Source organism: Lycium ferocissimum, chromosome 4 (assembly GCF_029784015.1).
Source record: "Lycium ferocissimum isolate CSIRO_LF1 chromosome 4, AGI_CSIRO_Lferr_CH_V1, whole genome shotgun sequence".
Lineage (NCBI taxonomy): Eukaryota > Viridiplantae > Streptophyta > Magnoliopsida > Solanales > Solanaceae > Lycium > Lycium ferocissimum.
The window spans coordinates 34,831,822-34,857,136 of NC_081345.1; the positions used below are offsets into that span (position 1 = coordinate 34,831,822).

The 25,315-nt window shown below is 34.8% G+C and overlaps 2 protein-coding genes across 7 annotated transcripts; both read right to left on the reverse strand.

Moving 5' to 3' along the window:
* Positions 1-1,243: 1,243 nt before the first annotated feature.
* LOC132052522 (putative 3,4-dihydroxy-2-butanone kinase) lies at positions 1,244-13,176 on the reverse strand. Of its 3 annotated transcripts, none has more exons than XM_059444101.1 (20): positions 13,161-13,176; positions 10,976-11,052; positions 10,802-10,865; positions 9,940-10,052; positions 9,802-9,849; positions 9,475-9,546; positions 9,215-9,304; positions 7,674-7,847; positions 7,211-7,294; positions 6,498-6,553; positions 5,315-5,445; positions 5,154-5,246; positions 4,796-4,860; positions 4,365-4,508; positions 4,239-4,282; positions 3,403-3,486; positions 3,225-3,298; positions 3,022-3,134; positions 2,840-2,935; positions 1,244-1,658 (listed from the first exon to the last, which is right to left on the reverse strand). In XM_059444101.1, exons 4-20 carry the CDS (start codon positions 10,000-10,002, stop codon positions 1,533-1,535), a joined length of 1,557 nt encoding a protein of 518 aa, XP_059300084.1. In that variant the 5' UTR covers positions 10,003-10,052; positions 10,802-10,865; positions 10,976-11,052; positions 13,161-13,176; the 3' UTR covers positions 1,244-1,532. The 3 variants fall into 3 exon arrangements, with proteins under 3 accessions (XP_059300084.1, XP_059300082.1, XP_059300083.1); XM_059444099.1 differs by lacking the exon at positions 13,161-13,176 and adding an exon at positions 12,991-13,154 and having other exon boundaries at positions 10,976-11,049; XM_059444100.1 differs by lacking the exon at positions 13,161-13,176 and adding an exon at positions 12,991-13,067 and having other exon boundaries at positions 10,976-11,073.
* Positions 13,177-19,829: 6,653 nt separating this feature from the next.
* Positions 19,830-24,125, reverse strand: LOC132052523 (type IV inositol polyphosphate 5-phosphatase 9-like). 4 transcript variants are annotated; one of them, XM_059444105.1, is made up of 8 exons: positions 23,038-24,125; positions 22,839-22,946; positions 21,980-22,328; positions 21,500-21,684; positions 20,877-20,985; positions 20,601-20,715; positions 20,462-20,517; positions 19,830-20,145 (listed from the first exon to the last, which is right to left on the reverse strand). In XM_059444105.1, exons 1-7 carry the CDS (start codon positions 23,091-23,093, stop codon positions 20,483-20,485), a joined length of 957 nt encoding a protein of 318 aa, XP_059300088.1. In that variant the 5' UTR covers positions 23,094-24,125; the 3' UTR covers positions 19,830-20,145; positions 20,462-20,482. The 4 variants fall into 4 exon arrangements, with proteins under 4 accessions (XP_059300088.1, XP_059300086.1, XP_059300087.1 ...); XM_059444103.1 differs by having other exon boundaries at positions 20,601-20,752; positions 23,038-24,123; XM_059444104.1 differs by having other exon boundaries at positions 19,830-20,517; positions 23,038-24,122.
* Between the last annotated feature and the right edge of the window lie 1,190 nt (positions 24,126-25,315).

Genomic DNA, 25,315 nt, shown 5'->3' on the forward strand with positions numbered 1-25,315 from the left:
CAAAAAACTAGTCCAAAGTGATACTACCTTTTGAGTCGACAAGTTTATTTTATTTTGTAGAATTGAAGGGTTTGATTAATATTTTTGGTAGAAATTATTTTAATCCATCTCCCATTTTATGGACACCTATTTTAGATTCTTTTTATATGACATGAAGGTGATTCTTCTTCTTCTTCTTCTTCTTTTTTTTTTTTCTCTCTGTTGTTGTGCATATCCTCGGTTGAATCATTAGTATTTCGTGCCGTATTACTGTCATGCGTTCGTTGTTTCAGCTTATGCTCGACTTTGACTGTTGGACTGTTTATAGTCGACAAACATTAAGAGTCTGTCTGGATTGACTTATAAGTTGCTTATAAGTTATTTTAAATTTTTGAGTGTTTAAGCGATCGAACAAAAGTAGTACCATTTTATCTTAAAAATAAATTTCAAAAAATTAATTATCTATCATTTTGACTAAAGCGAAAAAAAAAAAAAAAAAAATTGAACCCCTCCCGACTAAATAGCTCCTCCAAACAGGCTCTAAGTAACTTCTTTTTTCAATTTTAATTCTCAGCTTTTATTAACATAGAACTAAGAGAAATCACGTTCTATGTTTGATACCCCGCCTATCCCAAATTAACTGGCCTAACTTGTGCGATCTTAACAGTCAGGTAGACCATTTTTAGTGGTACCTAACTACTTCTAACGAACAATACAAGCACTACTAACTCACTGAGAAGTTTCAGATCCGTATAACTATGTATAATAACACTATACTCTAACCACCCTTCTCCGCATTGAGCTTAGCACTATTAATGAATTTTAAGTTATTCGCTAACAATTTAACTAGGTGAGTCCATCACTTCAATAGATGGAGAAGTCTAATATAATCCTTCCTAGTGAGATGCTCCACCACACCCCTGGAATATTGAACAGGAAACCCCAAGAGACTACAAGAAGTTTTTTTGGTACATCGAAATTAAATAAGTTTCTTAAGTTCTATCATAAGCCACACGGCTTAAATCTGTCAGGAGATGAAATAAGATTATATACAAACAGAAATCCAGGACCTTCAGTGACAAATTGACTGATAGTTCAAATCACACTCCTACTTGTTTCTAGACACCAAGAGAAGTCGACAAAAACTTTCGACTCACCTGATTATAGAGCTGCACAAAGAAAAAAATTGACAAAAACAGGTTACGGGGGCAGCATAGCAAATAAACAAAGACAATCAGAACAAGTTGTGAAGGGGCACAGATCCTAAGGTAGCAGGCATTCATGGTGCCGAATTAGAAAGTTCAATGTTACAATGAAGTTTACAACCTCGTGCACTCATTCGCATTCTACATGGCATTGTTTTTTTTTCCACACTGTATAAAGGACTGTAACATACATTTTCTACACTCTCTCGGCTTTATGCAGGACTGCATAAGCGGAAAGCTAATTCCTCAGAAAGGTTTACGAGCAAAAAATTGTTGGGTTAATTTCTTCCTCGAGAAAGAGAAAAACAACTCCTGCAGGAAGTAATAGGTATGTCCAATTAAAAGTGCTTATGCTGCATTATACTTCTCCTTTACAGCTAAAGCAGCTGCTCTGTACCACGCAGCTGCAGCCATGGCGCCTGGGTCAGGAACGGATGCAAGAACATCTCCAGGTATGTAGGTTGAACGGCCAGCCTAGAAAACAAACTGATTATGACCCTTACTGAACTAAGAAATTGGTAGCCAGATAACACCGCAGTAAAGACAGAATAAGACAAATATAGAATTTCTGTTACAAGCTTCCCATTTCAGCTCAAATTTAAATGACCATCACCTCCATTCAAACAAAGACATGTAAAGAAAATAGATAATCAAAATTCTTGGCAAAGGCTTCCAATAAATACATTAACTGGGAATTCCTTAAGTCCAAATCTCCATAAAAAATCTCAATCTATATTAACTTCAGAAGTCCGGTAATTTCCAAGCTATAATCATATGAATTTTCACCCCTTGGAACAAAGACTTCAATCATTAGTTTTGAATACCTAAACCCTCTAGAGGTGTCAGTTAAAAACCCTTTGGTCAGGTCATGTTCTAAGTGGGCATTTGGACTTTAGACATAAGAATTGTGAAATTTGGAAGAAAGTAGTATTTGATTTCAAGTTGAAAATGGTATTTGGAAATTGGAGTCGTGATTGGACACAAATATGACTTGGAGTTGTTTTTGGATTTTTGTGAGTGATTGGAGTGAAAATTGTGAAAACAACTTCTTGCAGTTTTTCAAATTCTGGAGTTCCAAAAAATGGTAACAATTCTATGTCCAAACAGTTTTCCGGAATAATATTCCGGGAAAAAGTGAAAACTATCCATGGCCAAACGGGCCTTAAGAGTTCAGATTTATCATTTCATATGCAATAAAAGCAGGTACTGATCTAAATCTGGAAAAATAGGACGTGACTAAATATCTGGTAATAGAAATCATAGAAATCCAAATAAACTATAGGTATCTTCTAAAGCCAGATAAATTTGTTGAATCAATACATTAATCATTTCCCATCTTTGATTCCTTGTTGAATTGAGCCAAATAGGAAAAGGATACGAACAAATTTTCATCCTGGATTATTGCTTTAGTCTAATAGAGTGAAGATGCTTAAAGGTGTAACAGTATCTGAAGAAGAAAGACAAGCTAAAGGTACTTTACAGTCAGTCCATCTTTTAAAGATGCTTAAGCTTCATATATCTTTGTGATGTGTGTCAAATATTAACCTTTTTAGCACAAACCACATAACTATGTAACATTTATAGAAATACACCATTGAAACACCACGTATGCTATTTTTCTTTCAACACATAAGAAGTGAATACAGTGACTATACCAGTGCTTGCATGTGCTTGGTTGACTCGGCTCCAGCGGATGCTGCCTCAGCAGAAATAACAAAAGCATCCACAGGTTCATCCCCAGCATTCAACCTCTGTTGCCAATGCATAAAATTTCTTAATGAATAAGGTCTGCAGAAAAAACTGTAAATGATGTATCATGGACAAGCATTATAGTAACCTCTTTAAGAGCTGACAATGCTGGAATAAGAGCATCTAAAAGTGTACGATAACCAGCACTAGCTCCTCCATATTTACTAACAGCAGCAATAGCAGCTTCAAGCGCATCAGCCCCTGAACCAAAAGAGTAGCTTGGTACACAAAAGAAACAGTTGGAAGCAACAAACACCAAGTCTAAACTTTACTGCCGAGGAGTCAGCTTACAGTGCAGAGCTGTGACAACCGACTCAGCCTCCGCTTTCAACGTCGCATATGCTGCCTTACAGAATATATTGTATCTGTTATAAAGATATACAGATGTTTAGTGACATTGGTCATGTAAGGTAAAGCTAGGTTGAACGGAAGAATGGGTGTAGTTAACGAGACATGGAAAATGCATTACAAGATACCGCTTGTTCCCCCCATTACTCTTCCAACAGAAGATCCAATTTCACTTATCGTTTCTGCAGGGTCATTCAATGGATAGCTGCAGGAAAAAATTCAGAAAGCACGAGTAAATTTTCTCAAAGATGAAGGTATATACCTCAAGTCACAGAATTGTTATGGAACTATCTCAAATTCATACAGCAAATGCTAAAAACCAACAGGAAGGTTTCTATAACCTTTTACACTGAAGAGAGGGAAATGAACAAAAATGAAAGAGACATAATAGAGAAGGTAATAATAACGAATAGAAATAAGTATAAAAATACTAAATGAAAAGCACACAATAGCAGCTGATTTTTCATATCATATCATTAAGTTTTTGACTACAAAGCAGATTAAACACAACTTCTTACATATCAAGCTGTATTTCACAAACCGCACGTGTTTTAACTCAAAGAAATTTGACCTTCCCTGTTTCAAAATGAAACCTATCTATACCCAATGACTAATTATAAGGATATCCTAACAGCAAACAATGCTGCAGGCAGAAGTGTGCAAGCTGAAAACTGTAAAATAACCACACCACAGCTGGTGCAAGCAGGAAAAATGTGGAAAAACAAGCAGAGACGACATTTTGTCTGTACACCGAATAATTTCAAATGTAACTAATACCTTGCTTCTAAGCAATCTTACAAGAGATCTAAAAACCCCAAGAAAAAGGAGAGGCAGATGCCTTGCTTTTTAATCCTCTAGGAGTGAGGATATGCAATAATCTTGGGAAGAATAATCTGCCGTCCTTTTTACTTTCTTGGAGACACTATATGAGGAAAAAATCTAGGGAAGAAGACTCACTACTTCTTCATGTCTTCAAGTATAGCCACTGCACCTCTGAACATCTGCAGTTTCACAGAGAAGCTTATTACATGCAGATAACGTGGGAACAAATGAAGGGAAACAAATAGGCTATCCAAGACCTACAGTAGAACCACAATCACCATCACCAACTTTACTGTCCCAATCATTCAAATTATCCCTGAGATTTACAACTTCAGTGGCTGCTGCTTCAATAGCTGCCTCAAGAATATGACCCTGAGGGCTCAGTTTTTCAGGCCGACTCGATGTCTAATAAGAGAAGAAACAGAGAGTAAGACTGTAAATATTATTGGTCTGCAACAGAATTATAATATGCTATGCTGTCTCTCATCCTAAAAAATCCATAGAAGATTGAAAGCAATAGCTACACTTGACATCTAGGACAGGGACTGTTCGATCGAATATTTTTCAAGTATCAGTGACATCAAGCCCTTATTTGGGGGATGTATTCATCAGTGCTTTCAAAGTAATGATACATAGATATGAAGTACACACAAGAGTAAGAATTGCAGTTATCTCCCATAAATTTGACATACCTTGTCATTCTGGATAGAATGTGATGGAGGAAGTGGAACAGGTATCTTTGCAGGAGGCCGGTTGCCTGAAATTTTTAGCCTCCAGTAAGTAAAGTAGATTTATGTCTTAGGTAAATTGCTACAAAAGCACACAGATTATGTGCTAGTTATATCACCCACAGATATAAGAGAATACTAGTGATCTAATATGAACTTTTCTCTCTGTTGCTCTAGTTCTTTTACTAAGAGAAATACAAATGAGGGGGGCACTTTTCCTTGTCCAGAAATAAAAATAGTGCAAAGAAACCAGAAGTAAAAAAAGTAAATAGCATGAGCCACCCATACATAGTGCAACACAATAATAGACATAGAAACTGACCCTCAGCACCAACAGGCCAATTTGGAGCTTTGGTTGGAGCGTCTAAACGGTCTAAAATTGCTTGATCAGCCTTCATCACCGAAATTGAAAAGCCTGCATGTAACTGAAGTAAGAAATCAATGTCGTTGGGCAAAGGAAAAGGACATATGTACCTGATATACCTGCCATATCAAGTGACGTCATAAATGACCCCGTATAGACTCTATCAACAGCTAGACCATGTTCAAGCTGCAATCCTGGGACAGCCTTGCCAGCTATAATCATCAATTCCATCAATGGTGTTGCTCCTAATCTGCAGTAGGGAGGTTAAAAAAAAAAAAAAAGTACACGGTGAAAATATAAAAAAATAGGAAGTCCCTTGTTTTCTACAATATGCATTTTCAAGAGAAAGCTGATTATATAATTAGCACAATGGATTAGGTGATATAGTGGCAGTCCCCAATATCTTCTTCTTAGAACATATATGAAAAATCTATTAACTAAAAGATGCGTATAGTGCACACTCCCGAATAAAAATAAAATACTTAAACGCCTAAGCCAAGCTCCACAACTGTTTTTAAATTAGTTACCATCCACTGCAAATATCAAGTCTCCATGAATGCAAACAGAATCCATTTGAAATTTTTTCAGCTTGTGAAACTTTTCAGATCTAAAACTGATTGGGCTTGCATTGATTTGAAAAGTGAGTCAAAGCAATAAAAGAACCCAATCAATCCAGAGACTAATATTAAGCTTGTGAAGCATAGTACGTTATCTCAAGAGGCATCTTGGATTATAATGGCAGAATAAAGGAAAAAATGGCTAGAGTGCACAAACACCCTGCTGTGCAATTCACGAACACCATCTGTTCAAAGTCATGATGTGCCATAATACAAAGTCAATCCATCCATGCTAATTTACCGAGTAAATATAGCCTTTAAAAACTCGTATTCATAAAACATTTAGGTACCGATGGCAATTCAACACATGAACAACAAATTTGACTGTTTTGCTCACATAGTTAGTGTTATAAAAGGTGTTTTCTGGGCGAGCCCCTGTAAGGCGCACTAAAAAAGTACTGGCGGGCGCAAGTATTGTGGGTCGTAAGTCCCAACCTTCCAGGGCGTTCGCTTAGGCGTAACACCCAACTTTTCGGGCCAGGAACAGATACGGAGTAAAGCATGCTACCAGGATCTTTCTACACTATAAAACCAACTCTGCCCCCTCAACCAAAAATGCGAGAAATGGGAAGGATGGGCAAGGCAACAGAAAATGAGAACAGAATGGGATAACTAACCCGCCTCGAATACTTGGAGGATGGTGATGACAGAGTCATCTATAGACAGGAGTAGAGCTGAAACTTACCCATTAATCAGGAGCACGACTCTACTCCCACGTGTGATTGGAACATAGTTGGTCTCCTACAAAGACATTCAGTGACAGTTAAAGTTCCATCTGCAGAATAAGTGTCATTAACTAAGCTGAATGACACCAAGGTTGTTGGGAGGGGGGATGCACTTGAATAATTGCCTTGTGATATCCTCCACTACCTCACTAAAAGAAACATGAAAAGATAGACTGATCGCATAAAAGCTCCAAAACTTTTCTTTATTTCTTTTTTCCCTCTACTAATTAACCTAACTAATGAATGATTCTTTTTAATGTGATTCAGTTAATAGTATAACTCCAAAAAATGTTTCTACTTTCCTCTTCATTCTTACAAGATGTTGGGCCCCCCAACAGAATATTTTGCCCAACTTAACTTCTTCACGAAAATGTAAGAAAAAACATATTAGAATCCTCATCATTAATATGTGTGGCATTATAGTGTACATAAATGGCAAAGATCAAAACCTTACATCTACATAGTTGTACTTTTTTGGACTCACTTTTCTCGTTTGTTTTAGTACCAAAAAAAAAAAAAAAAGAGGATCAAATGTTTATCTCAGCAAAAGTAAAAGTGATTCCACTTCATCCTTTCCAATTCATAGTGATGATTCAAGCAATCAGACAACTTTTAGTGCACCAATTACTAGTGCATATCAACTCAAACTTTCATACTCCAAGTATTCACATACCGATGACAAAATCTCCTTCAGAACATGAGAAACCACCACATCTACTGGTTGAAGGTCAGCTACAGCAGCTCCTGGTTCCCCATGCTGAAAAAGGGAGCAAACAGTGCAAACAATTTGAGAATGAAGAATTGAAAATCACAGAATTCTAAGTAGTCTGTCAGCCCTTAACCGCCACTTAGATCTTGGAAGTTTCAACTGTAGCACAGAGGTTAAAAATTTTACACACACTTGAAGAGACCCAACTGCTTCTACCATTGAAAAGAATCATCGAGACTCGAAGTGCTATAAACAGAAACCATAAGAACGATATCCACAGCACCCCAAGGTAAATTACAGGATTATCATGCCTCCAAAACATGAATGTAATATGTCGCATTTGATCTAGTAAAAGCATGACTTAGTCAACTTCTTCCCAATTGCTACTATCAATCATGAGTGCCCTTGTGCCGATGGAGGAACTTACTATTCCAAGACCAAGCTCCATCTTTCCTGGGCCTAAACGGTCTGAAGTCACCTGTCCAGGCAACGTACAAACAGATAATGCAACACCCATTGTCCCAACCATTTCTGATGCACGTTTTGCTTCAGCTGCAACATCAGCAAGGGGAAGACCACAAGCTGCTGCAGCACCAGCAACCTGAGATAAGTGAAATTCAGAAAAAATACATGGAAAAGCAACTGAAACCAATGATATTTGCAAACTTTAACCAAACTTCAATACGGTGAGACACATAGGTAAAGTGACTGCTACCCAAATTAGCCAGTATCACATGAAACTGAATTCAACAAAGAAACAGAAAAGATCAATTTAGTCTTTTTCTTAATATGTATAGTTCTGCATAAGAAGCACACAACATTCCAAGTACCCTCTATAACAGAGAATTGAAGGAACAACTTGTCAAAAGACTATGACAATTTTGGTAAGTTTAACTTTAGTGTCCTTCAGATAATTTGGATATTTGATCCCACCCGAACCACCCGCACCCCGAAAGAACCAAACACACACAGATACACCAGAATTAGAAATAGAGAAACATGTGAACACAAAGGATGATGGACGTTCCACACCTAGAATGTCCTCATTATGACTTTTTTTTTTTGGTTGCTGTATCTTCTTTTTTTCACAGGATCAAGTTGGCTTCATGTTTCGTTACTCCAAAAGAGTTGAAGGCCACAGCAGATGGAAATTCTCAAGTAGGTACGAGATTAGAATATGGAACTTCCAATACATCAAGAATATCTGTATATATTATTTTAGTTGAATAAGCTTTTTCAGCTTTTAAGGGCTGAAGGTTTTAGTAAAGTACTATTTGCCTCACAACATTGAAAATACCAGCTTTCTCATCACGAATTGTAAATAGTTGAAATTGTTGTCACTCTAATGATCAGAGATTCTGCAACAATTATCAACAATTGAAAAGAAAAGAACTCTAAAGAGATGCTTAATATTATTGTCTCTCGTGAGAAGAAAAAGCAGTTGAAAAAAAGAAAGCTAACAATTTTGATTTTTTTCAGAAATCACCAAAATGCCCTCTATGACCTTATCAATCTCTTTTTATTGAAGTTGGTTTTTCCTTTGAAGTCCATTAGAGTTTAGAGAATCTCAAGACCTTGGAACAACATTATGTAATGTGGCACAGTAAATGAAGTATATTGTTCTATATAGCTGTGCCACACTAATATGAAACTCAATGGAGTAGGAGGTCCCATTAAAACATGTGAATGCACTGGGCACTTAAGGAAAAAGAATCAGATATATTACAATCCAAAACCATAATATAATTCTCTCTCTCTCTCTCTCCCTCTCTCTCTCAGAGAGAGAGAGATAATTAGATAGACACACAACACACAAATAACTCCAGTATATTCTGTAGGTGGTATCATAAGAAAAAAATTTGATTTAAACTGCGAAGAAAATTGTAACAGCTACAATCACATCTGAAGTCAAATATCTATGTCTATTCAAATGAAATCTAAAGACATGCACAAATAGAGATTGTGAACCTTGTTAACAAGAATTGTCCCTGCCAAACCTCTTCGCCCAGCAATGCCTCTTGGAGGTGGTAAAGCACAGTCATCACCAACGATGACCATCTGGTGACAAAGATAAACATACACATGTATATCAGTGTGCACAAATCTTCCAGCTTTTTATGATTAATTGGCTATTGCAATCGTCGTTTATCATAATCATAATAATAATAATAACAACAGCAACAATAATAACAACAAACTAATTATATATTCTGATATCACAGTTATACCTCTACTTTATAACCTTCAGATTTCGCTTGTTCGGCAGCCAAACCAAAATTCAATCGATCGCCAGTATAGTTCTGTAACGAACCAAAGCGCGTTGTAATTACGAAATGTAAGCAAATCATGAAATAACTTCATTATGAGTTATGACCATAAATGAAGAATGTAATAGCGATCCACAGCAGCTTTCTTTCAACAGTAAATTTTCCAGTTTAACCAAAAGTAGGATGACGATTGGTGATCTTTTACGTGCATCGTCAACCCCATTAAACCTAGATTCTAGAGTTAGACAAGGAGACAGTAATTAAATTAACAACTAGGATTAGTGGTACCGTGACAATAAGAAGGCAACCCATGGGACCTGTGACCGCTCGTATGCCCTAAATTGAATCAGATCAGTAGGCAGACATCATTAGGGAAGAACTTATATAGGTCTATGTGCTAATCAAAAGGGTAATAGTATATCATACAGCAAGAATTGAGTCAACATTTGGAGAAGCAAAAACGTCCCCACAGATAGCTGCAGTCAGCATCCCTTCTCCAACATATCCAGCATGAGCAGGTTCATGGCCACTTCCACCACCTAAGATATAGAAGTACCAAGATACCAGATTAAACTGCACTTCGCTACACTGAAGTTCCAAAGATACATCCCAAGTTTGAGTTTGATATTTCCAAGAATACTTTTTAGTCATGAATATTCCTACATAATTAGTGGTCAAGGTTGTTCTGTTGCTCTGTCCAGCGAAGGAAAAGAAGATGCAGAGCAGGGGATGCAGCTCCTTTGAATATTATGTGGGTACAAAGGTGAAACAAACAAGAGCGCCTTGAAGGTGTGGAAAACAATTTTGTGCATTCGAGGGCATGTCTTTTATTTCTAGTAAACTTTTAGAGCACCCATGAGGTTTATGTTAGTATATATATTTGGGTGTTATTTGTAGAGAACCATCCTTTTTTAGGTTCTATACCACTTCTTTATGTGAAGTTCCCAACCAAATTGACAAAATTATTATCCTATCAAACGAAAAATGATTAGTCATTGCATATTAAGGAACTACCGAAAGCTGTATTTAGTTTTAAACAAAAAAGTGCAACAGAATCTCGTAAGCAACTGATATTTTCTTTCAGAAGAGGTGAGCAAGCAATGCATAAAAGACCTATAGTCTAACTCATTATAAGAAGCTTCCCAGTTTCACTATTATACAAATTAGATTAGTTTGTCCAGCTTGATCTATTTCCAACTCATGTATGGCGATCTGAATGCAAAATTATCAGTGTTATTAATGAAATCCAGTGTTGAATATAGAATGAGACGCGGTTCAAATAGAAGACCTGATATGACTGCAACTTTGTCATATTTTGCACCAGAAACATCAGCACGCAAGACAACCTTAACCTGGCTTTCAGCACAGAAGATCACATGTTACAACCAACTTGCAACACTTATTATCTTAGTAGAGCATCATATAAACAAAAAAGTAAAGAAAGTAACTAAAGGCAGATCACCTCAGGAAAACCATCCAGATACTGCAAACCCGGATAGGTCTCAATAAGTCCCTCAATGAACTCTGTCACAACATCTGCAAATCATTGCACTTCAGTATCTACAGCAGATAAATATTTAGGCTTTCCATACATAACATAAGACCTACAATACCTATTATAAGCTTCACAAAGATCTATAACATCTAATCATGCCCATATTTTGGTAGCGCCTGCACTGACTATTGGGGATGTTTCCTGTAGTAAGTTCTTTTTTCTATACTAAACGTTTCACTTTGGTAATAATACAAGTTACAACAACAACAACAACATACCCAGTGTAATCCCACGAGTGGGATTTGGGGAGGGTAGGATGTATGCGAACCTTACCCCTACCTTTGTGGGGCAGAGAGGTTGTTTCCGGTAGACCCTCAGCACAACAATGCATAACCTAAACAGGGTAGAAAGAAGTAGAAAAATATCGGCAGCAAAGTATCAAGATAAACACACCCAATGAAACAGATAACAATCACAAACTAAGTAAAAGATACTACGCAAGTACTAAAAAAATACTACTAATAAGGAGAAAAGGAGAAGAGGAGACTAGCCCCCTGTCCCTACCACATAAAGGTACTACAACCAGAGGCAGAATCAGGATTTGAAGCTTGTAGGTTCGGAGTTCTAATTTTTTAAAGTTACTGGGTTCTAAATTAATAATTTGTACATATGTGACAAAAAAATTTATACAAATATATGGTTCGGACCAAAGCTACTGGGTTCGGCCGAACCCACGCCGGAAGGGCTAGCTCCGCCCCTGGCTATAACACTCGGCTACCTACTAACCTTCTACCCTAATCCTCAACCTCCAAACCTTTCTAAAAAAAAAATCATGCCAATACAGATGACATACACAAATGTACATACGTATATATTGTTTTTTATAATAATTTTTTTTTATTATTATTACAGAAGGGGGTAAGGAAAGGGGATTATAACGTGGGGATTCGAACCCTCACCAACAAGATGAAAGTTCAGGTAGCCAACCAACTGAGCTACTAGATCCCCACTACATACGTATCTATTGAAACAGAACATGATATCACTCAACTACACCTCAATAGCAAATTGGCACCCATCAGCTACATTTCGGTCATATTCAGGCCCATTTCATTACAACACCAGTAATTTGTCTGTTAACGTAAATTAAGCACCAGAACAGGCTTCACAAATGTTCTGGAATTTTAAAAGAAAAAAAGAAAACACTTCTATCCTTTCCCTCTCTTCGACACATATCAACTTCCTTTAAGTTTTCAATGACAAACCTAGCAAATTAGAAGTTCAACCTAATACCTATAAGTGTTTCTTTAATTCCTAAATTTGACTTGCCTTCATTTCCAAGAAAACAAAACACTAATGTCAATTTTATTCTTTTCTACATTCACAAAAGATCCTATATACTCAAACAACTTGTTTAATTTGTCATTTAACGTAAATTCAGCGCCAGAACAGGCTTCACAAATGTTCTTGAATATCAACTTACTTTAGGTTTTCTATGATAAACATAGCAAATTAGTAGTTCTACCTAATAACTATAAGTGTTTTTTTAATTCCTAAATTTGACTTGCCTTACTAATTTCAATTTTCTCTTTTCTACTTCCATAAAAGATCATATATATACTCAAACAACTCATTTAATCAAAAAAAAAAAAAAAAAAAAAAAGTAAAAACCACCTTTCTCAAATTTTCAACAAACAAAACTTCCTCTCTCAAGCAATGCACATAAACAATCTATCACATCAAGATACAACATGCAATCGAATTTTTTTTAAAAAAAAAAAAAGGAATGATACAGTAATTTTAGGGATTTAAGTTCAGTTACTCAAACAACTAGTTTAATTTTAAAAAAAAAAAAACTGCTCAAATTTTGAACAAACAAAAGTTCCTCTGTAAAGCAATGCACATAAACAATTTGTAACATCAAGATATAATATACAATCGAATAAAAAATGATACAGTAATTTTTAGGGGTTTTCAGTTACCATTAGGGTCGTTGATGAGTTTCTTGCTTTGAAAAGCCATCGAATGAGTGAGTGATTATTATTATTATTATTATTGTTACTGCATTTAACAGATGAAAAATAGAAATTAGGAAACCCGAAAAAGGGATTTTATAGAAGTGAAGTATTGTCTTCTTTAGAAAGAAACCTGAAGAGGGTTTTGTAGAGTGTAGAGTTGAATTTGTTGAATGCTTTGTCTGAACCAATGCAAAAAAGAGAGAGAGATAAAAGAAATTAAAGAAAGTTGTAAAAGGAATTATTACGGCTTATTCTTCTTTATATGAACAAATTTAAGTATATTTAATATTATCCAGTCTATGGGAAATTATTTTATTATTTATCCAACTAAAAATTGATTGAAAAGTCATTTATCTGTTTGGTTAAGTTTTTTGAAAAATTAGGGTATTGATTCCTTTTTTCTCTTTTTAGAGAAAAGGTGCTTAGTACTCATTTTGGAGAGCACATAAAGTGTGGCCTAACTTTTATAAGCAGTTTTATATTCATTAAAATCATCTTCTTCTTTTTCCTGAATATAAACATAATTGTTATTGACACGTCAATTTGGCAATTTGATACTCAAAGTATTTTTAAAAAAACTTAATCAAACATAAATTATTTCTAATATGACAAAAGTATTTTCAAGTGATTTAACGAGATACAAATAAATCTGCTCTCTTGACTACTTTTGAAACTTCATTTAAAAAATAAATTACTAAGAAATACATTTTAAAATTGCATGTGACGTCCCTTTTCTCGTAATTAACGAAAATGGAAAATCACTATTATTTGTTAAGAAAGAAAAAAGAAATAAAGAAGAAGCGGACAATTTTGGATGCTCCAATTGGGCCACCAATATTCAGAATGTAGATTCAAACCATAACAACTTATTTTGTTTTTTTAGCCTATTTTCTTACTTTTGCTAGACATTTGGTGAATATAGTTAATTAAAGTAAGTTATACAATGACCTAAGTTGATAATATGTTGGCTAGTTAGTCAGATCTTATCGATTGATTAGAAACCAATGATTGCAATCTAGTATTAAAATATGGCTTGGATGAATATAATACCCTTGATGTATAAGAAACCTTTTGTTAATTACAATAATGGGTTACTTCTTTATGTATTTAGTACGGTAATATCTCTTTGAGATTTTGCGAACGTAGAATTTGTTTTAAAAAAAGTAAACATAATGATGAATATTTAATTCAAAGCACTATTTGCCTATTTATCCTATTACTCTGTTGAAGTCACTGTCCTTTTTATTCAAAATGCTTTGTCATGCTTCCTGTAATATTTTGTCACGATTTTTTCACTTCCGTTTTCTCTTTGATTCCTTTTTCGACCTGCCTTGATATGCCGTTTCTTGTGCCGAGGACCTATTGAAAGCAACCTCTCCACCTCTCAAGGTAGGGATAAGGTCTGCGTACATTCTACTCTCCCCAAACTTCACTTATGAAATTACATTAGATATGTTGTTATTGTGTTATTTGGATATTTAAAAACGAAGCTCAAATGTGATTCAATCTTTTATTTATTTTTCACTACAAATTCAAATATTAGGGGGTCTAATTAGCTTACTATTCTTGTCTGAAATGCATCCATGACACTCTTATACCGAATCCCACATTAAACTGATAGCCTATTCGGCCATATTTTTGAATTGTCAAAAGTGATTATTTTAAAAACTTGAGATGTTTAGTCAATTTTTTAGAAAAAGTAGTTTTCTCCCTAAGCCTTTGATAATTTTTTGGTCATAACACCCGATTTTTTATCGAAAGGGTAATGGAGGATGCACGAGTTAGAGGGGAAAATAATTTTGAAGGGCGGGAAAACAAAGTTATATGAGACAAGGTAGGATTGACGGTATAATAATAACCAATGGATATTTATTTACAGTTGGGGGTAATTTTAGCCCTTTTCGTTTTAAAACCGAGATGTTTAGTCAATTTTTTAGAAAAAGTAGTTTTCTCCCTAAGCACTTTGAAATTTTGGTCAAACGCAAAGATGGAGGATGCACGAGAGATAGGATTTAAAACAAAGTTTTGATAGGATTTTATTTTTCTCACAATCGGCATGGGTTACATTTTTATTTGATGGATCACGGAGGTTACATTTATCGTGTAAACAACCCTTACTCCCATAAAGGTAAAATTAAGGTTTGCATATATGCTATTTTTCCCAAACCCACTTGTGGCATTACACTGGGTATGTTGTTGTTGGCCAAATGCAAACTACTACTCCAATTAGATAAAAGTAATTTTCAAGTGGATTAGCCAAACATAAATTCGTACTCTCCAAAAATAAATTTCACAAAATATTTTTGATAAAAATACTTTAAAATAAGTAAATTTCGAAAAGCTCGACAGAATATGAATAAGTGGTAAACATGGTAACCATAAGAGTCAAATGTTTGAAGTTTGTGATTGTAGTACTCGACTTAAGTTAATTTCTTGAAATTACTCGATATTTATAACAATACCGATCAATCAACTCGATAAACAAGCAGATAACTAGAATAATAGTATACTTATCAAGGAAAGTGATTTTCCATGAAAGAATAGATAACTGAAAATTGATGTAAATTGTTTGTATTTGTCTTTTTTTGCATTTCTAGTAGTGGAAATCTAAGATGCATTTTTAGTCGAGCAATTTTTTGATACTATGCATATTAATCGGGAAGAAGAGGAAGCAGCAGCAGCAATAGAGGAGGCGTAATTTTATCTGAGATTAATTACATAAACTACTAATTAAATAAATATTTAACAAAACTATATCTAGATTAAATTATAGTGTCACGAGTTTAAACTATGATAAAGTGTGAAAATGTTAGAACATGTCTCCTTAGAAGTATGTGATTTTGCCTTTCTAACCAATTGATGTAGAAGGAAACCTGGACCTATTTATTCCTTCTCAAACTCGCCTAGCGGTCATTTTCATCTCGTAAAGCGGTATTTCTCTATTTTATCATCTCTTCAAGGACATAGAGGTTCGGTTTCCCTTCTTCCTAATGGACTACAGCATCATCCGCATGTAATACCACCTCTCTATAATAGCTAAGTTTTTTGAAATCGATTTTTTATGTTATAGTTTACTTCTCTATAACAACATTTTACCCAAAACATCAACAATCAACTTAAAGCAGTACGTTTTTTGTAAAATTACCCCCAATATAATAGCTATCTTTTCTTTCTTTCTTTTTTGCTAATATAATAATTAACGATCTTTATAAAAATAAAATATCTATAATTACCAATAATAAGTGTAGAGATTTTGACCAAATATACTTTAATATACTATATATCTATGACAGAATATTAAATATGAATGCATATTTGTAATCTAAAAAATATCATCGTCTTCTAGTTTTATTTATAAGTAATTTTCAAAAAGGAAAACAAGTGTTATATCACCATTAAAAGGTTGGAATCTACGAAACAAGTTACAATTATAAATTTCTTCCATCAATATTGAAGAATTTAATTATCAAGTAGATTTAAAATGTTTGCCTTAGAGCTTAAAAACAGGGGGCGCTCAATGGAATCGATGGCCTAAAGTTAACCTTGATAAGAAGGCCTTAAGTTATCTAATAAAAAAATTATATATTTTTTCATTTGAAGTCTATTCTTTTAAATTTTTGGGATGAAAAATTGTTAATTTTTCCTCTAATCATTTTTTTTAATGATATTTTTTGTTCAGTTGACAATGTAATAAATTAATGTAATCAACCAACTTGTAATTCCAATCTAGAACACTTTATGTTCTAAATAAATATCGTAAACTTTGTCTATAGAAACCTTGAAAGGATAAAAATATCATCGAAAGCTAGAGTTAGATAAAAATTGATTCAAATAATTGAAGAAGATGCTAGTAGCTATTAATTTAATTATGTATTTCTTTCATCATATTTACATCAACCATAATATATTGAACTTTTGATTAATGATAGGATCAATTTATGGGGCCCCCAATTTGTTGGGGCCTAAGAGCCTGTTTGGCCTAGCGGTTTTGAGGCCAAAAGCATTTTTTTTCTTCTAGAAAAAACACTTATTTTGGATATTTGAGGTGTTTGGCCAATTGGTAAAACAACTTTTAACTAAAAGCAGAAGCAGAAAATTATTTTTTTCAAGACAAAAATATCCCTGCCAAAATTACACATTTACCAAGTATATCCCTCATTAATCCACTAATTTCTAATCAATAATTCTTTGTGTTAAATTTTAATTTGTGGAATGATTTTAAATTTTGTTTTGGTTGTAGTTTTTAGTATATTTAAATCATAGTGTTGATATTATATCACTATTAATATTTATTTTTTATTTATCTATGTATTATATTAATTGAAAATTTTAATATGGATTATTAAATTTTAATTAAACAAATATGTATTATAATATTTAAATTTTAATATGTATTATAATAGATATTTAAAAAAAATTCTCTCTGTAAACAATCTTGATAGTAAACGTTCATTTGATAATTGTCCTTTTTCGTAACTTGACACTCAAAAACACTTTTTAAAGATGATTAGCCAAACACAATCTGCTTATTTAAAGCCGTCAAAAGCACTTTTCAAATGAATTAACCAAACACAAACTGCTTCTCACGAAAAGTACTTTTTTGAAAAGAACTTCTCAAAATAAGTTGTTTTTAGCCGCTAGGCCAAACAGGCTCTAAAGCTTATGCTTTAGCCGCTTGGGGGTTAAGTTGGCACTGCTTAAAACTTTCAGTTATGAATTTATTAAAATTGCATTAACTTTCTGTTTAGTTAGGGAAGTATGCATATCTTTGAGATTTAAAATTTAGATAATAATACTCAAATATTATATAAATATTTATAGGTATATAACAACTGTTTTCTGTTCCATCAAAAAAATTTCTGAACCAACAATGCAGTATATGATTTGTGACAATTGTCATCCTTAAGCTTAATTGTGAAATTTTGTGAAATTGAGAGTCTAACAAAACAAATTAGAGAAAATTGTCCAATTAAGTGCCAGCATAAACCCGCCTAAAACCCGTGTATTTCGATAGGCGAAACCGGAAAGGGAAAAAGACGGTTATACAGAAGTATGAAAAAGTGTTAAAGCAAAGATGATCAGATCACACATCAGGTTCGTGATATGGCTCTGTTTATTTAGAAAACGAACGTGTAAAATTTTCATTCCACAATGCATTGACTGTCACTGATTAATCAGAAATAATTGATGCTACATATCATAATTTACTTCGGTTGCTATTCAATCTCGTACCTTTTGATTATCAGAAGGTGCCCACGGATTAAGCATATAGTTAATTGTTAGTGTTGTACATATCTGCTGGTTTTCACAGGGTTTTGCTGACAACATTAGCTAGTTTTCGCCTGCTTTTTAAGTGTTCTATCATTTCAAGCCAACTAGCCAAGTATAAAGGAAAGATACTTGAAGAGTAGAAAGTTATACACCAAGTACAAACATGATTCTGCTTTGGTACATGTCAAATGTATGGTCCATGCATGCACAAACTCTTGACGCTTTTTCTTAAAGTACCTTTTAATGTCATATTTGCCTTCTCAAAAAAATGTCATATTTGCTATACTCTAAGGTCTCATGGTGATGTAAGGCCCTTAAGTGGTCAGCAAAATAATGTAACTGTACATACCATAATAAGCTACATCCCCTGCTGATGTAAGGCCGTTAAGTGGTCAACAAAATAATGTAACTGTACATACAATAATAAGCTACACGAACCTTATATAAGCTTGTTTTCAAGAGGGTTAAAGAGAAGCAAGAAAGTGAAATTTTGAGATATCCAAGATATTCTATGACGATAAACTGCCTAATCTCACTGTGTTGATGATTTTGATTCTCCAAGTTCTTCAAAGAATTACTCTAATTTTGAGAGACACACAAGATGTTTTGAGGGAAAGAAAGATTATATTTCCTATATATAGCAGAGTTGTTTACAAAATTTATACTTTCTGTGCAAGAGTTGTAAGGTGGAGAATATGACTTACTTATTGGATTTTTTGGATGATATGAGGAAATTGTGGAGGAATTGTAATACTAAACTGGTTTGTACTCCCCGCAGTACCATCACTAATATTCAATACCAAAGGCACCTAATGGCCAAAGAGTTGCTTCCTCATCTTTGATAAATTGATAAGCTCTGCAGCTGTCTTTTGTCAGTTCTCTTGTAGGTGTTTGTTTTGATCTCATATAGTCTTTTCAGTATCTTCAACACTTGTTTGTGTGTTTCTGATACGTTGGCTACTATTTGCTGGTTGTATTTGTGTTAGTAGGCAACTGAGTGGTAAAAGGATTTATCAATTGCTAATAAACAGTAAACTTTACTTCAAATACCTAAGTGGAATCAACAGATACAGGCATAGCGTTGCATCTCTACAGCCTTTTTTTGCCACGGTGAGTTCACACGATACCCTTGAGCTGATATTATCTGCTACTACTAACAATAATAATCTAAAATAAAAAGCAAACAGTGATGTGAGCACAAAAGAACTAGATGGAAGTTCAACAGAAAATTAAAGCTTTGGTGTTGCCAGGAATAAGGATGAAGTAAAGCAAGCTTGTTCAGTTGGACAGATGCTACTTGGGTGTTGTTCTGTTTGTATTTATATTCATGCTAAACATTTTGCTTAACAGAATGACTTGAATTTTGACTAATCCCAATGTTGGTTGTCTTTCTATAATTGGTGCTAGTTGGGGCAGGGTGGTTTGCATCTTATGAACTTCCCCGTTATTTGCAACAATAGAACAAATACCAGTAGTTTGTGCTTTCCCTTTCTGCTATTGTGTAATGAAAGTGCAACTATGCAAACTCTCCGTCCTAGTGAAAACATTTGTACTTTATTTGTTAAGGTACAATCTACATGCATTATATCGTGTCTTTTTTTGATCGGTGCATCTTATAGTTTCTGTTGCCACATGTATTCTGATATGAACCATGTATTTCCCTTTCTGGATCAATATAGCTTCGATGTTCCTAAAAGATACTTCAACAAAATTATGCTTGCCTCACCTTTCCACAATCCCTTTCTTTTTCGTTTCTCTTGTTTGCAACAAAAAGAAAACTTGAAATGAATCAGCCAGAAAATTCATCATCCCCTTGCTTCCTCCTTACTCTCGCAACACAAAAGAAACCTATAACACAAAATGTCAGCAAGTGGCCAAATTTGCCTCATCATTTTGGACCCAAATTCTAGGCTCTTAATTTCCTTTTTCACTGTCCCTTTTTCCACTTATTGTGTTCTGCTGGTGTTTTGAATACTTCTGTTTCAGTATATTTACCATACACAATAATCAGTACTGCCATTATTAGAAATTTAGTAAGTGCTTCACAAGTGGTCAAAACTGTTCAACAAGGCTTTCCAAGTCCTCTAATATAATGGTGATGGAACCTTGACCTCTGCCGTGAAAATTGCCCGTACTGGTCTGTGGTCTGACAATCTGAACTCACCTCTATTATACTGGCTTTGCTTCAGTCCCTTGCCAAACCATATAATGCGATCGCACCTACAGAATGTTTTTCTTTATTAGATATGCCTAGTTTCATTAGCTTTTAGGTAAAAAAGTTCTAATGTTCTGTCACAGCTTACCAAGCTGGGGCTCGACTCTTTCCCCTTTTTCTGTTCTGACTGCAGCCGTAATACTCATCAGAATCTGGAAAATATTTATATGTTGGTGCAAACTCAATTTCTTCCTCTTGCCAACCTTTGAAAATACAGCCTTCTCTTAGCTCGGCCTTCAGCTTCATTTTTTCCAAGTTTTCAATGTAAACTTCAAAATAGTGGTGATACTAGGAGTACTAAACTCACTATATGTTTGGATACTTTTTGGAACTTCAAAAAATTATTCTTTTTTGCTTCCAGTACCTGATCCTTTTGTAGTAAGATGCTCCACTGCCCTTCGTTGACTAATGATCTTGTTGTGGCTTCAGGTAAGTAAATCCTATAGTTCAGGTCGCCTAGCCAAATCACCCTACTGTATGACATAAACCAGCTTATAGTTATTAGAAGATATTTTAATATATTCACCAGTTGATATATAATACTTAATCAATATGTAAGAAGTGAAGTCTTCTCCCCACATTGTAATCCCCTTCCCCTACTCCTATGTAATAAAAACAATTTAAAAAAAAAGGAGGTGAAGTCTTCTTTGTTGTGCTAAAGAAATGCAAGTGTAAAATTATTTGCCCAAATGCTGACATGAGGCTTCATAAGCATTAACAATCTTTCTCTCATTTATCTATTATGCTTCTTTTTATGATCAATTAATCAACTGCTATTGTCTTGGACAGAATAATAGTGTCGGCTTCTTGACTTTAGGAAGCATAATGAAACCGTTTACTCTGTTATCTGCAGACTGGCAGCTAATGCTGTATCAAGAGTCACCAACTATAACTTTGAAGAAAATTCCTAAGATGAGGAAATTTCATCCTCTGGAAAAAGATTTTTTTTTTGAGATTGTTAATAATATTGTAAAAAGGTATACATACTCGTGCTGTAGAATTTTTCTTGGCAAATACTGAAATGAGTCACAAGAAAATCTTGTGCGTGATAGTATTTGGGAGGCATCTGCATTTCTCTGTCTCTCATCTCCTTCTTTTCCTCCCGAAGCCAAATGACTACACACAAAGCAGAAGCTTGTTTCATGCAAGCAAAATCTAACCGACACTGAACCCTGTATATCAAATACTGAAAATTAGTAAACTGAACATTAGGTACATATGATTGTGTTTCTATCCAGTTTGTTTCATTTATAGGCCATATGCACTTCTGTTTATTGGAGTGAACATCCTGGGGGTGGGGTGGACTGTTTTTTTTTTGGTTTTGGGGTTTTGGGGGGGGGGGGGGGGGCAGCGTGTGTAAATAACTCCTGTTGCTTGTTCCTTGAATTTGCCAGTACTATTCTTGATTATTTAGTAGGAAATGTGTTATTATGAACAAGAAATAGAAATCTAATATCAACTTTGTACCTTGTTTCCAAGGTAGCCAAAAATACCACAGCCTACACTGGAGACACTTGTATGACTGATATAGGGAAGGAGTGGAGATCGCACCCATATGGTGATAAAAATTCCCACCATTTGCTTGCTAATTATGCATTCAAATTGTGTTGAATTATCCATATTGAACTTCAAGGAACTCCCATTCTTTAGTGGGTAAACCTTTTGACTTTCTTCTTCCTCCGACTTCTGCAGGGTGATGTTGTTGACAGCTATCTTGTTCAGAGCTTTGCCGATAAGAGAATTCCATTGCATGCATAAATTTGTATTCTCTGGCACTATAACGCTTCCAGCATTCAGAGGTACAATTTCTTGAAACCTGATAAAAGTAGTTTGTTCAAGAGTTGTGTGTTCTTGAAAGTAGAAGGTAGACCCTTAAATACTGCAAGTATCAGCATATACTACTTAATTGATTAGGCTACCTGATACCAGATGGCTTGAGATTATAAACGGGGTGGGGTGTGACGGGTGAAGCCTTACCCCGCAAAGTTTTAACTTGTCTCGACATATCCCACTTATCATTATTTTCCCCTTCTATTATAACTCACTCTGCCTCGCATAGAAAACAGGTTATGCCCACACTTGCTTTTGAAGTTAAAAAAAAATTGATTTGCCCGCCCAGCCCTGCATAAGAGCTCCCTTTCCCTGCCAAGTTTATGATTTGCCCCATCCCCCTCTGCCCTGTTGAAATAGGCAAAGAAGGCGATGCATTTGCATGGCTCCTTACCCCCAACTCCCCAAGGGCGGTAGCATATGCGAAATGCAGCCATCAGGTGCTTCGGCCGGCTTATCTATTAGTGCAGTGCAGTATAATAAAGTTAAAGGTTACCCGAGAACATAAATATCAGCCAAGTCATTTTGAGTATCGAGCAAGTCCTCCATGTTCAAGTCGTTGGGTGGTGCAATGCCTCCAACATTCCATGAGCTAACAAATATCCTTATTGAGAAGGAAAAAAAAAAAAAAAACAACAATGAGATAAATGGAAGCATAGAGAAGAATTATAAATGTTATTGTTGAATTGACGTACGTAACATTTGGTAGCTCAGCTGAGGGGGCTAATGTTGTGTCACAGTCAGCTAACATATTCTCATCATCCAGTCTGCTCTATTGGATGGTGTTTGCTGCTAAACTTAGCTACATGACCTTGAACAGAGGGCAGAAGAGTACTAAAGAAAATCAGAATTTTACATTATCATGTAAGCAGAGTGCATGTGATTTTTTTTTTTTTTTTGGGGCGTGGGGGTGGGGGGTGGGGGTGCGGGATGGGGTGGTTAGAGAAAGAGAGAGCAGTGATAATGGAAGCTAATAAGTTAAATAAAAGTGTTGGTATATCTCTATATAAAGGGAAGGAGGCTGAAGATTTGATTTGTAAAGGAGGGAGATCTACAGATGTTAGGTTTTCTTTGGATGTTGAGAGTGTAAATGATACTGTGGTGGGCTCTATAATACACCAATAAAGAGAGAGTAATTGTTAAACAAGGTATTAAAATTGAAGCAGACAATTAATGAAAAAATAGTTAGTCGGTTATTGAGAGGCCAAGATCATAAGGGAGGTGATGTGAGCAATGATGCAAGTTGGATTAGGATCTTCTATTAAATTTTAACTAATACTTCCTTACTTATGGAAAACCAAAGAGGTTATCTCATTCTTTTGATCACATTAAGGACTTTGTAACATTCAAGGATCGTTGCCACCTTTGTGTTTCTGTTGTTTGGTCTTGGTGAACTTTGCACTAGAATCAAGAATCTACTTGTTTAGTAAGAAGCTATTTTCTTGCTTGGGTTATTCAGGGACAGTGCATGAGTGAGTAAAAAATAGAAAAATAGGTAAAGGGATATGAATAACACTTTTCTGCTATACTAATTTTTCTTCTGAATTTCATCCATTTCTGTGACGAAGTTGTTGATGTGCATGAGGAGTATTGTCGTCTAGCTATTGAATTATTTCATGGTTAAAGTTTTCCATGAAATCAGGATAATCCTAGTCCAACCACAAGTTTAGGCTGTACAAAGAGCCTAATAACTATGGTGTGAATAGCCATTAATCATTCATATGCAAGATATTTGAAACTGGAACATCATAGAAACACTGAACAACTAATGTGTATTTTTTTCTTATTGTAGACACACTTATGGGAGAACAGGGAAGACTCAAACCAGATAACAGTTGTTATAAGGAGTGGGGATTTGAACTCATGACATTATTTTTGAAATGGTAACATTTTAACAACTGAATTTCTTATTGTGTTTTACTTAAATAGTACATGTCGTACGGGTAGGGACTCATCCATGTCTGTGATTGGATGGACGGAGAAAACTGAGAGCCCAATTGGTCAATTCCATAATCGTAATAAGATAATTAACTAATACGTAGCGCATCAATTGGTATTTTTGCACTTATTTTATTAACATAAATACAAATTAATAGATCTTTTTATGTTAATTGGCTTAGGCTACACCAAACTTCCCCAAATTATCGACCAATGATGGTGCTTAAAAGTGTGAACTTTAAAATAATAATCCGTTCTTTTCTAAGCAATGGATATTGCTTGTCCTTAACCAATCACGATTAATAACTATATTATTGGAGGACGAAAATCTTAATCCTGTTTCCTTTCTTATATTAAAGAAAACAAACTCGCTGATATCTACGACGAACATGAATAGAGGACATACTTTGATAATACAAATGCAGTATTAATAGGACAACATAGCTTGTTTTCTTAATCATTGTTCACATAAAAACAGTACTAAAATGACAACATAGATTAATTAGTTTAAGTTGACAAAAATGACAACAATGGATGCTGTTGACGAGATTCCTTTTGGATTAGCAGCAGAAGACAATTGAGAGTTTTTATTTTTGTTATAATTATCAATTAAGTAGAAGTTGAACGCAGGCCTACAATAAAACTTGACTTGGAATGTATTTTCTACAATTATCCCGTTCTCTTCAACCTTCTTTTTTTAAAGATTATGGGTTTCAACGTCTCAACGAATCCACATCGTCCTTGGCTGGCATAATTTATGCTACCTCATGGCTAGTGGATGTTCAAATAAATAATTATGATTTTGCTAGACAACTATGCTAGTAGTATTTTACTGCTAATATTCACTAGGATATCATATATATCCTATTTAGTGACAGGTGCCTATAAAAACAGTTTAAAAGTTAATGAAAATATCAACAACGATATTAGCAGGATGGGCGCTTGATTAGAAGTTTTGGCGTGTGTTGTGAACCACAGGGGAGAGAAGATATTACATGGAACACCATCTAGTTGATTCCTGAACCATACAGTACT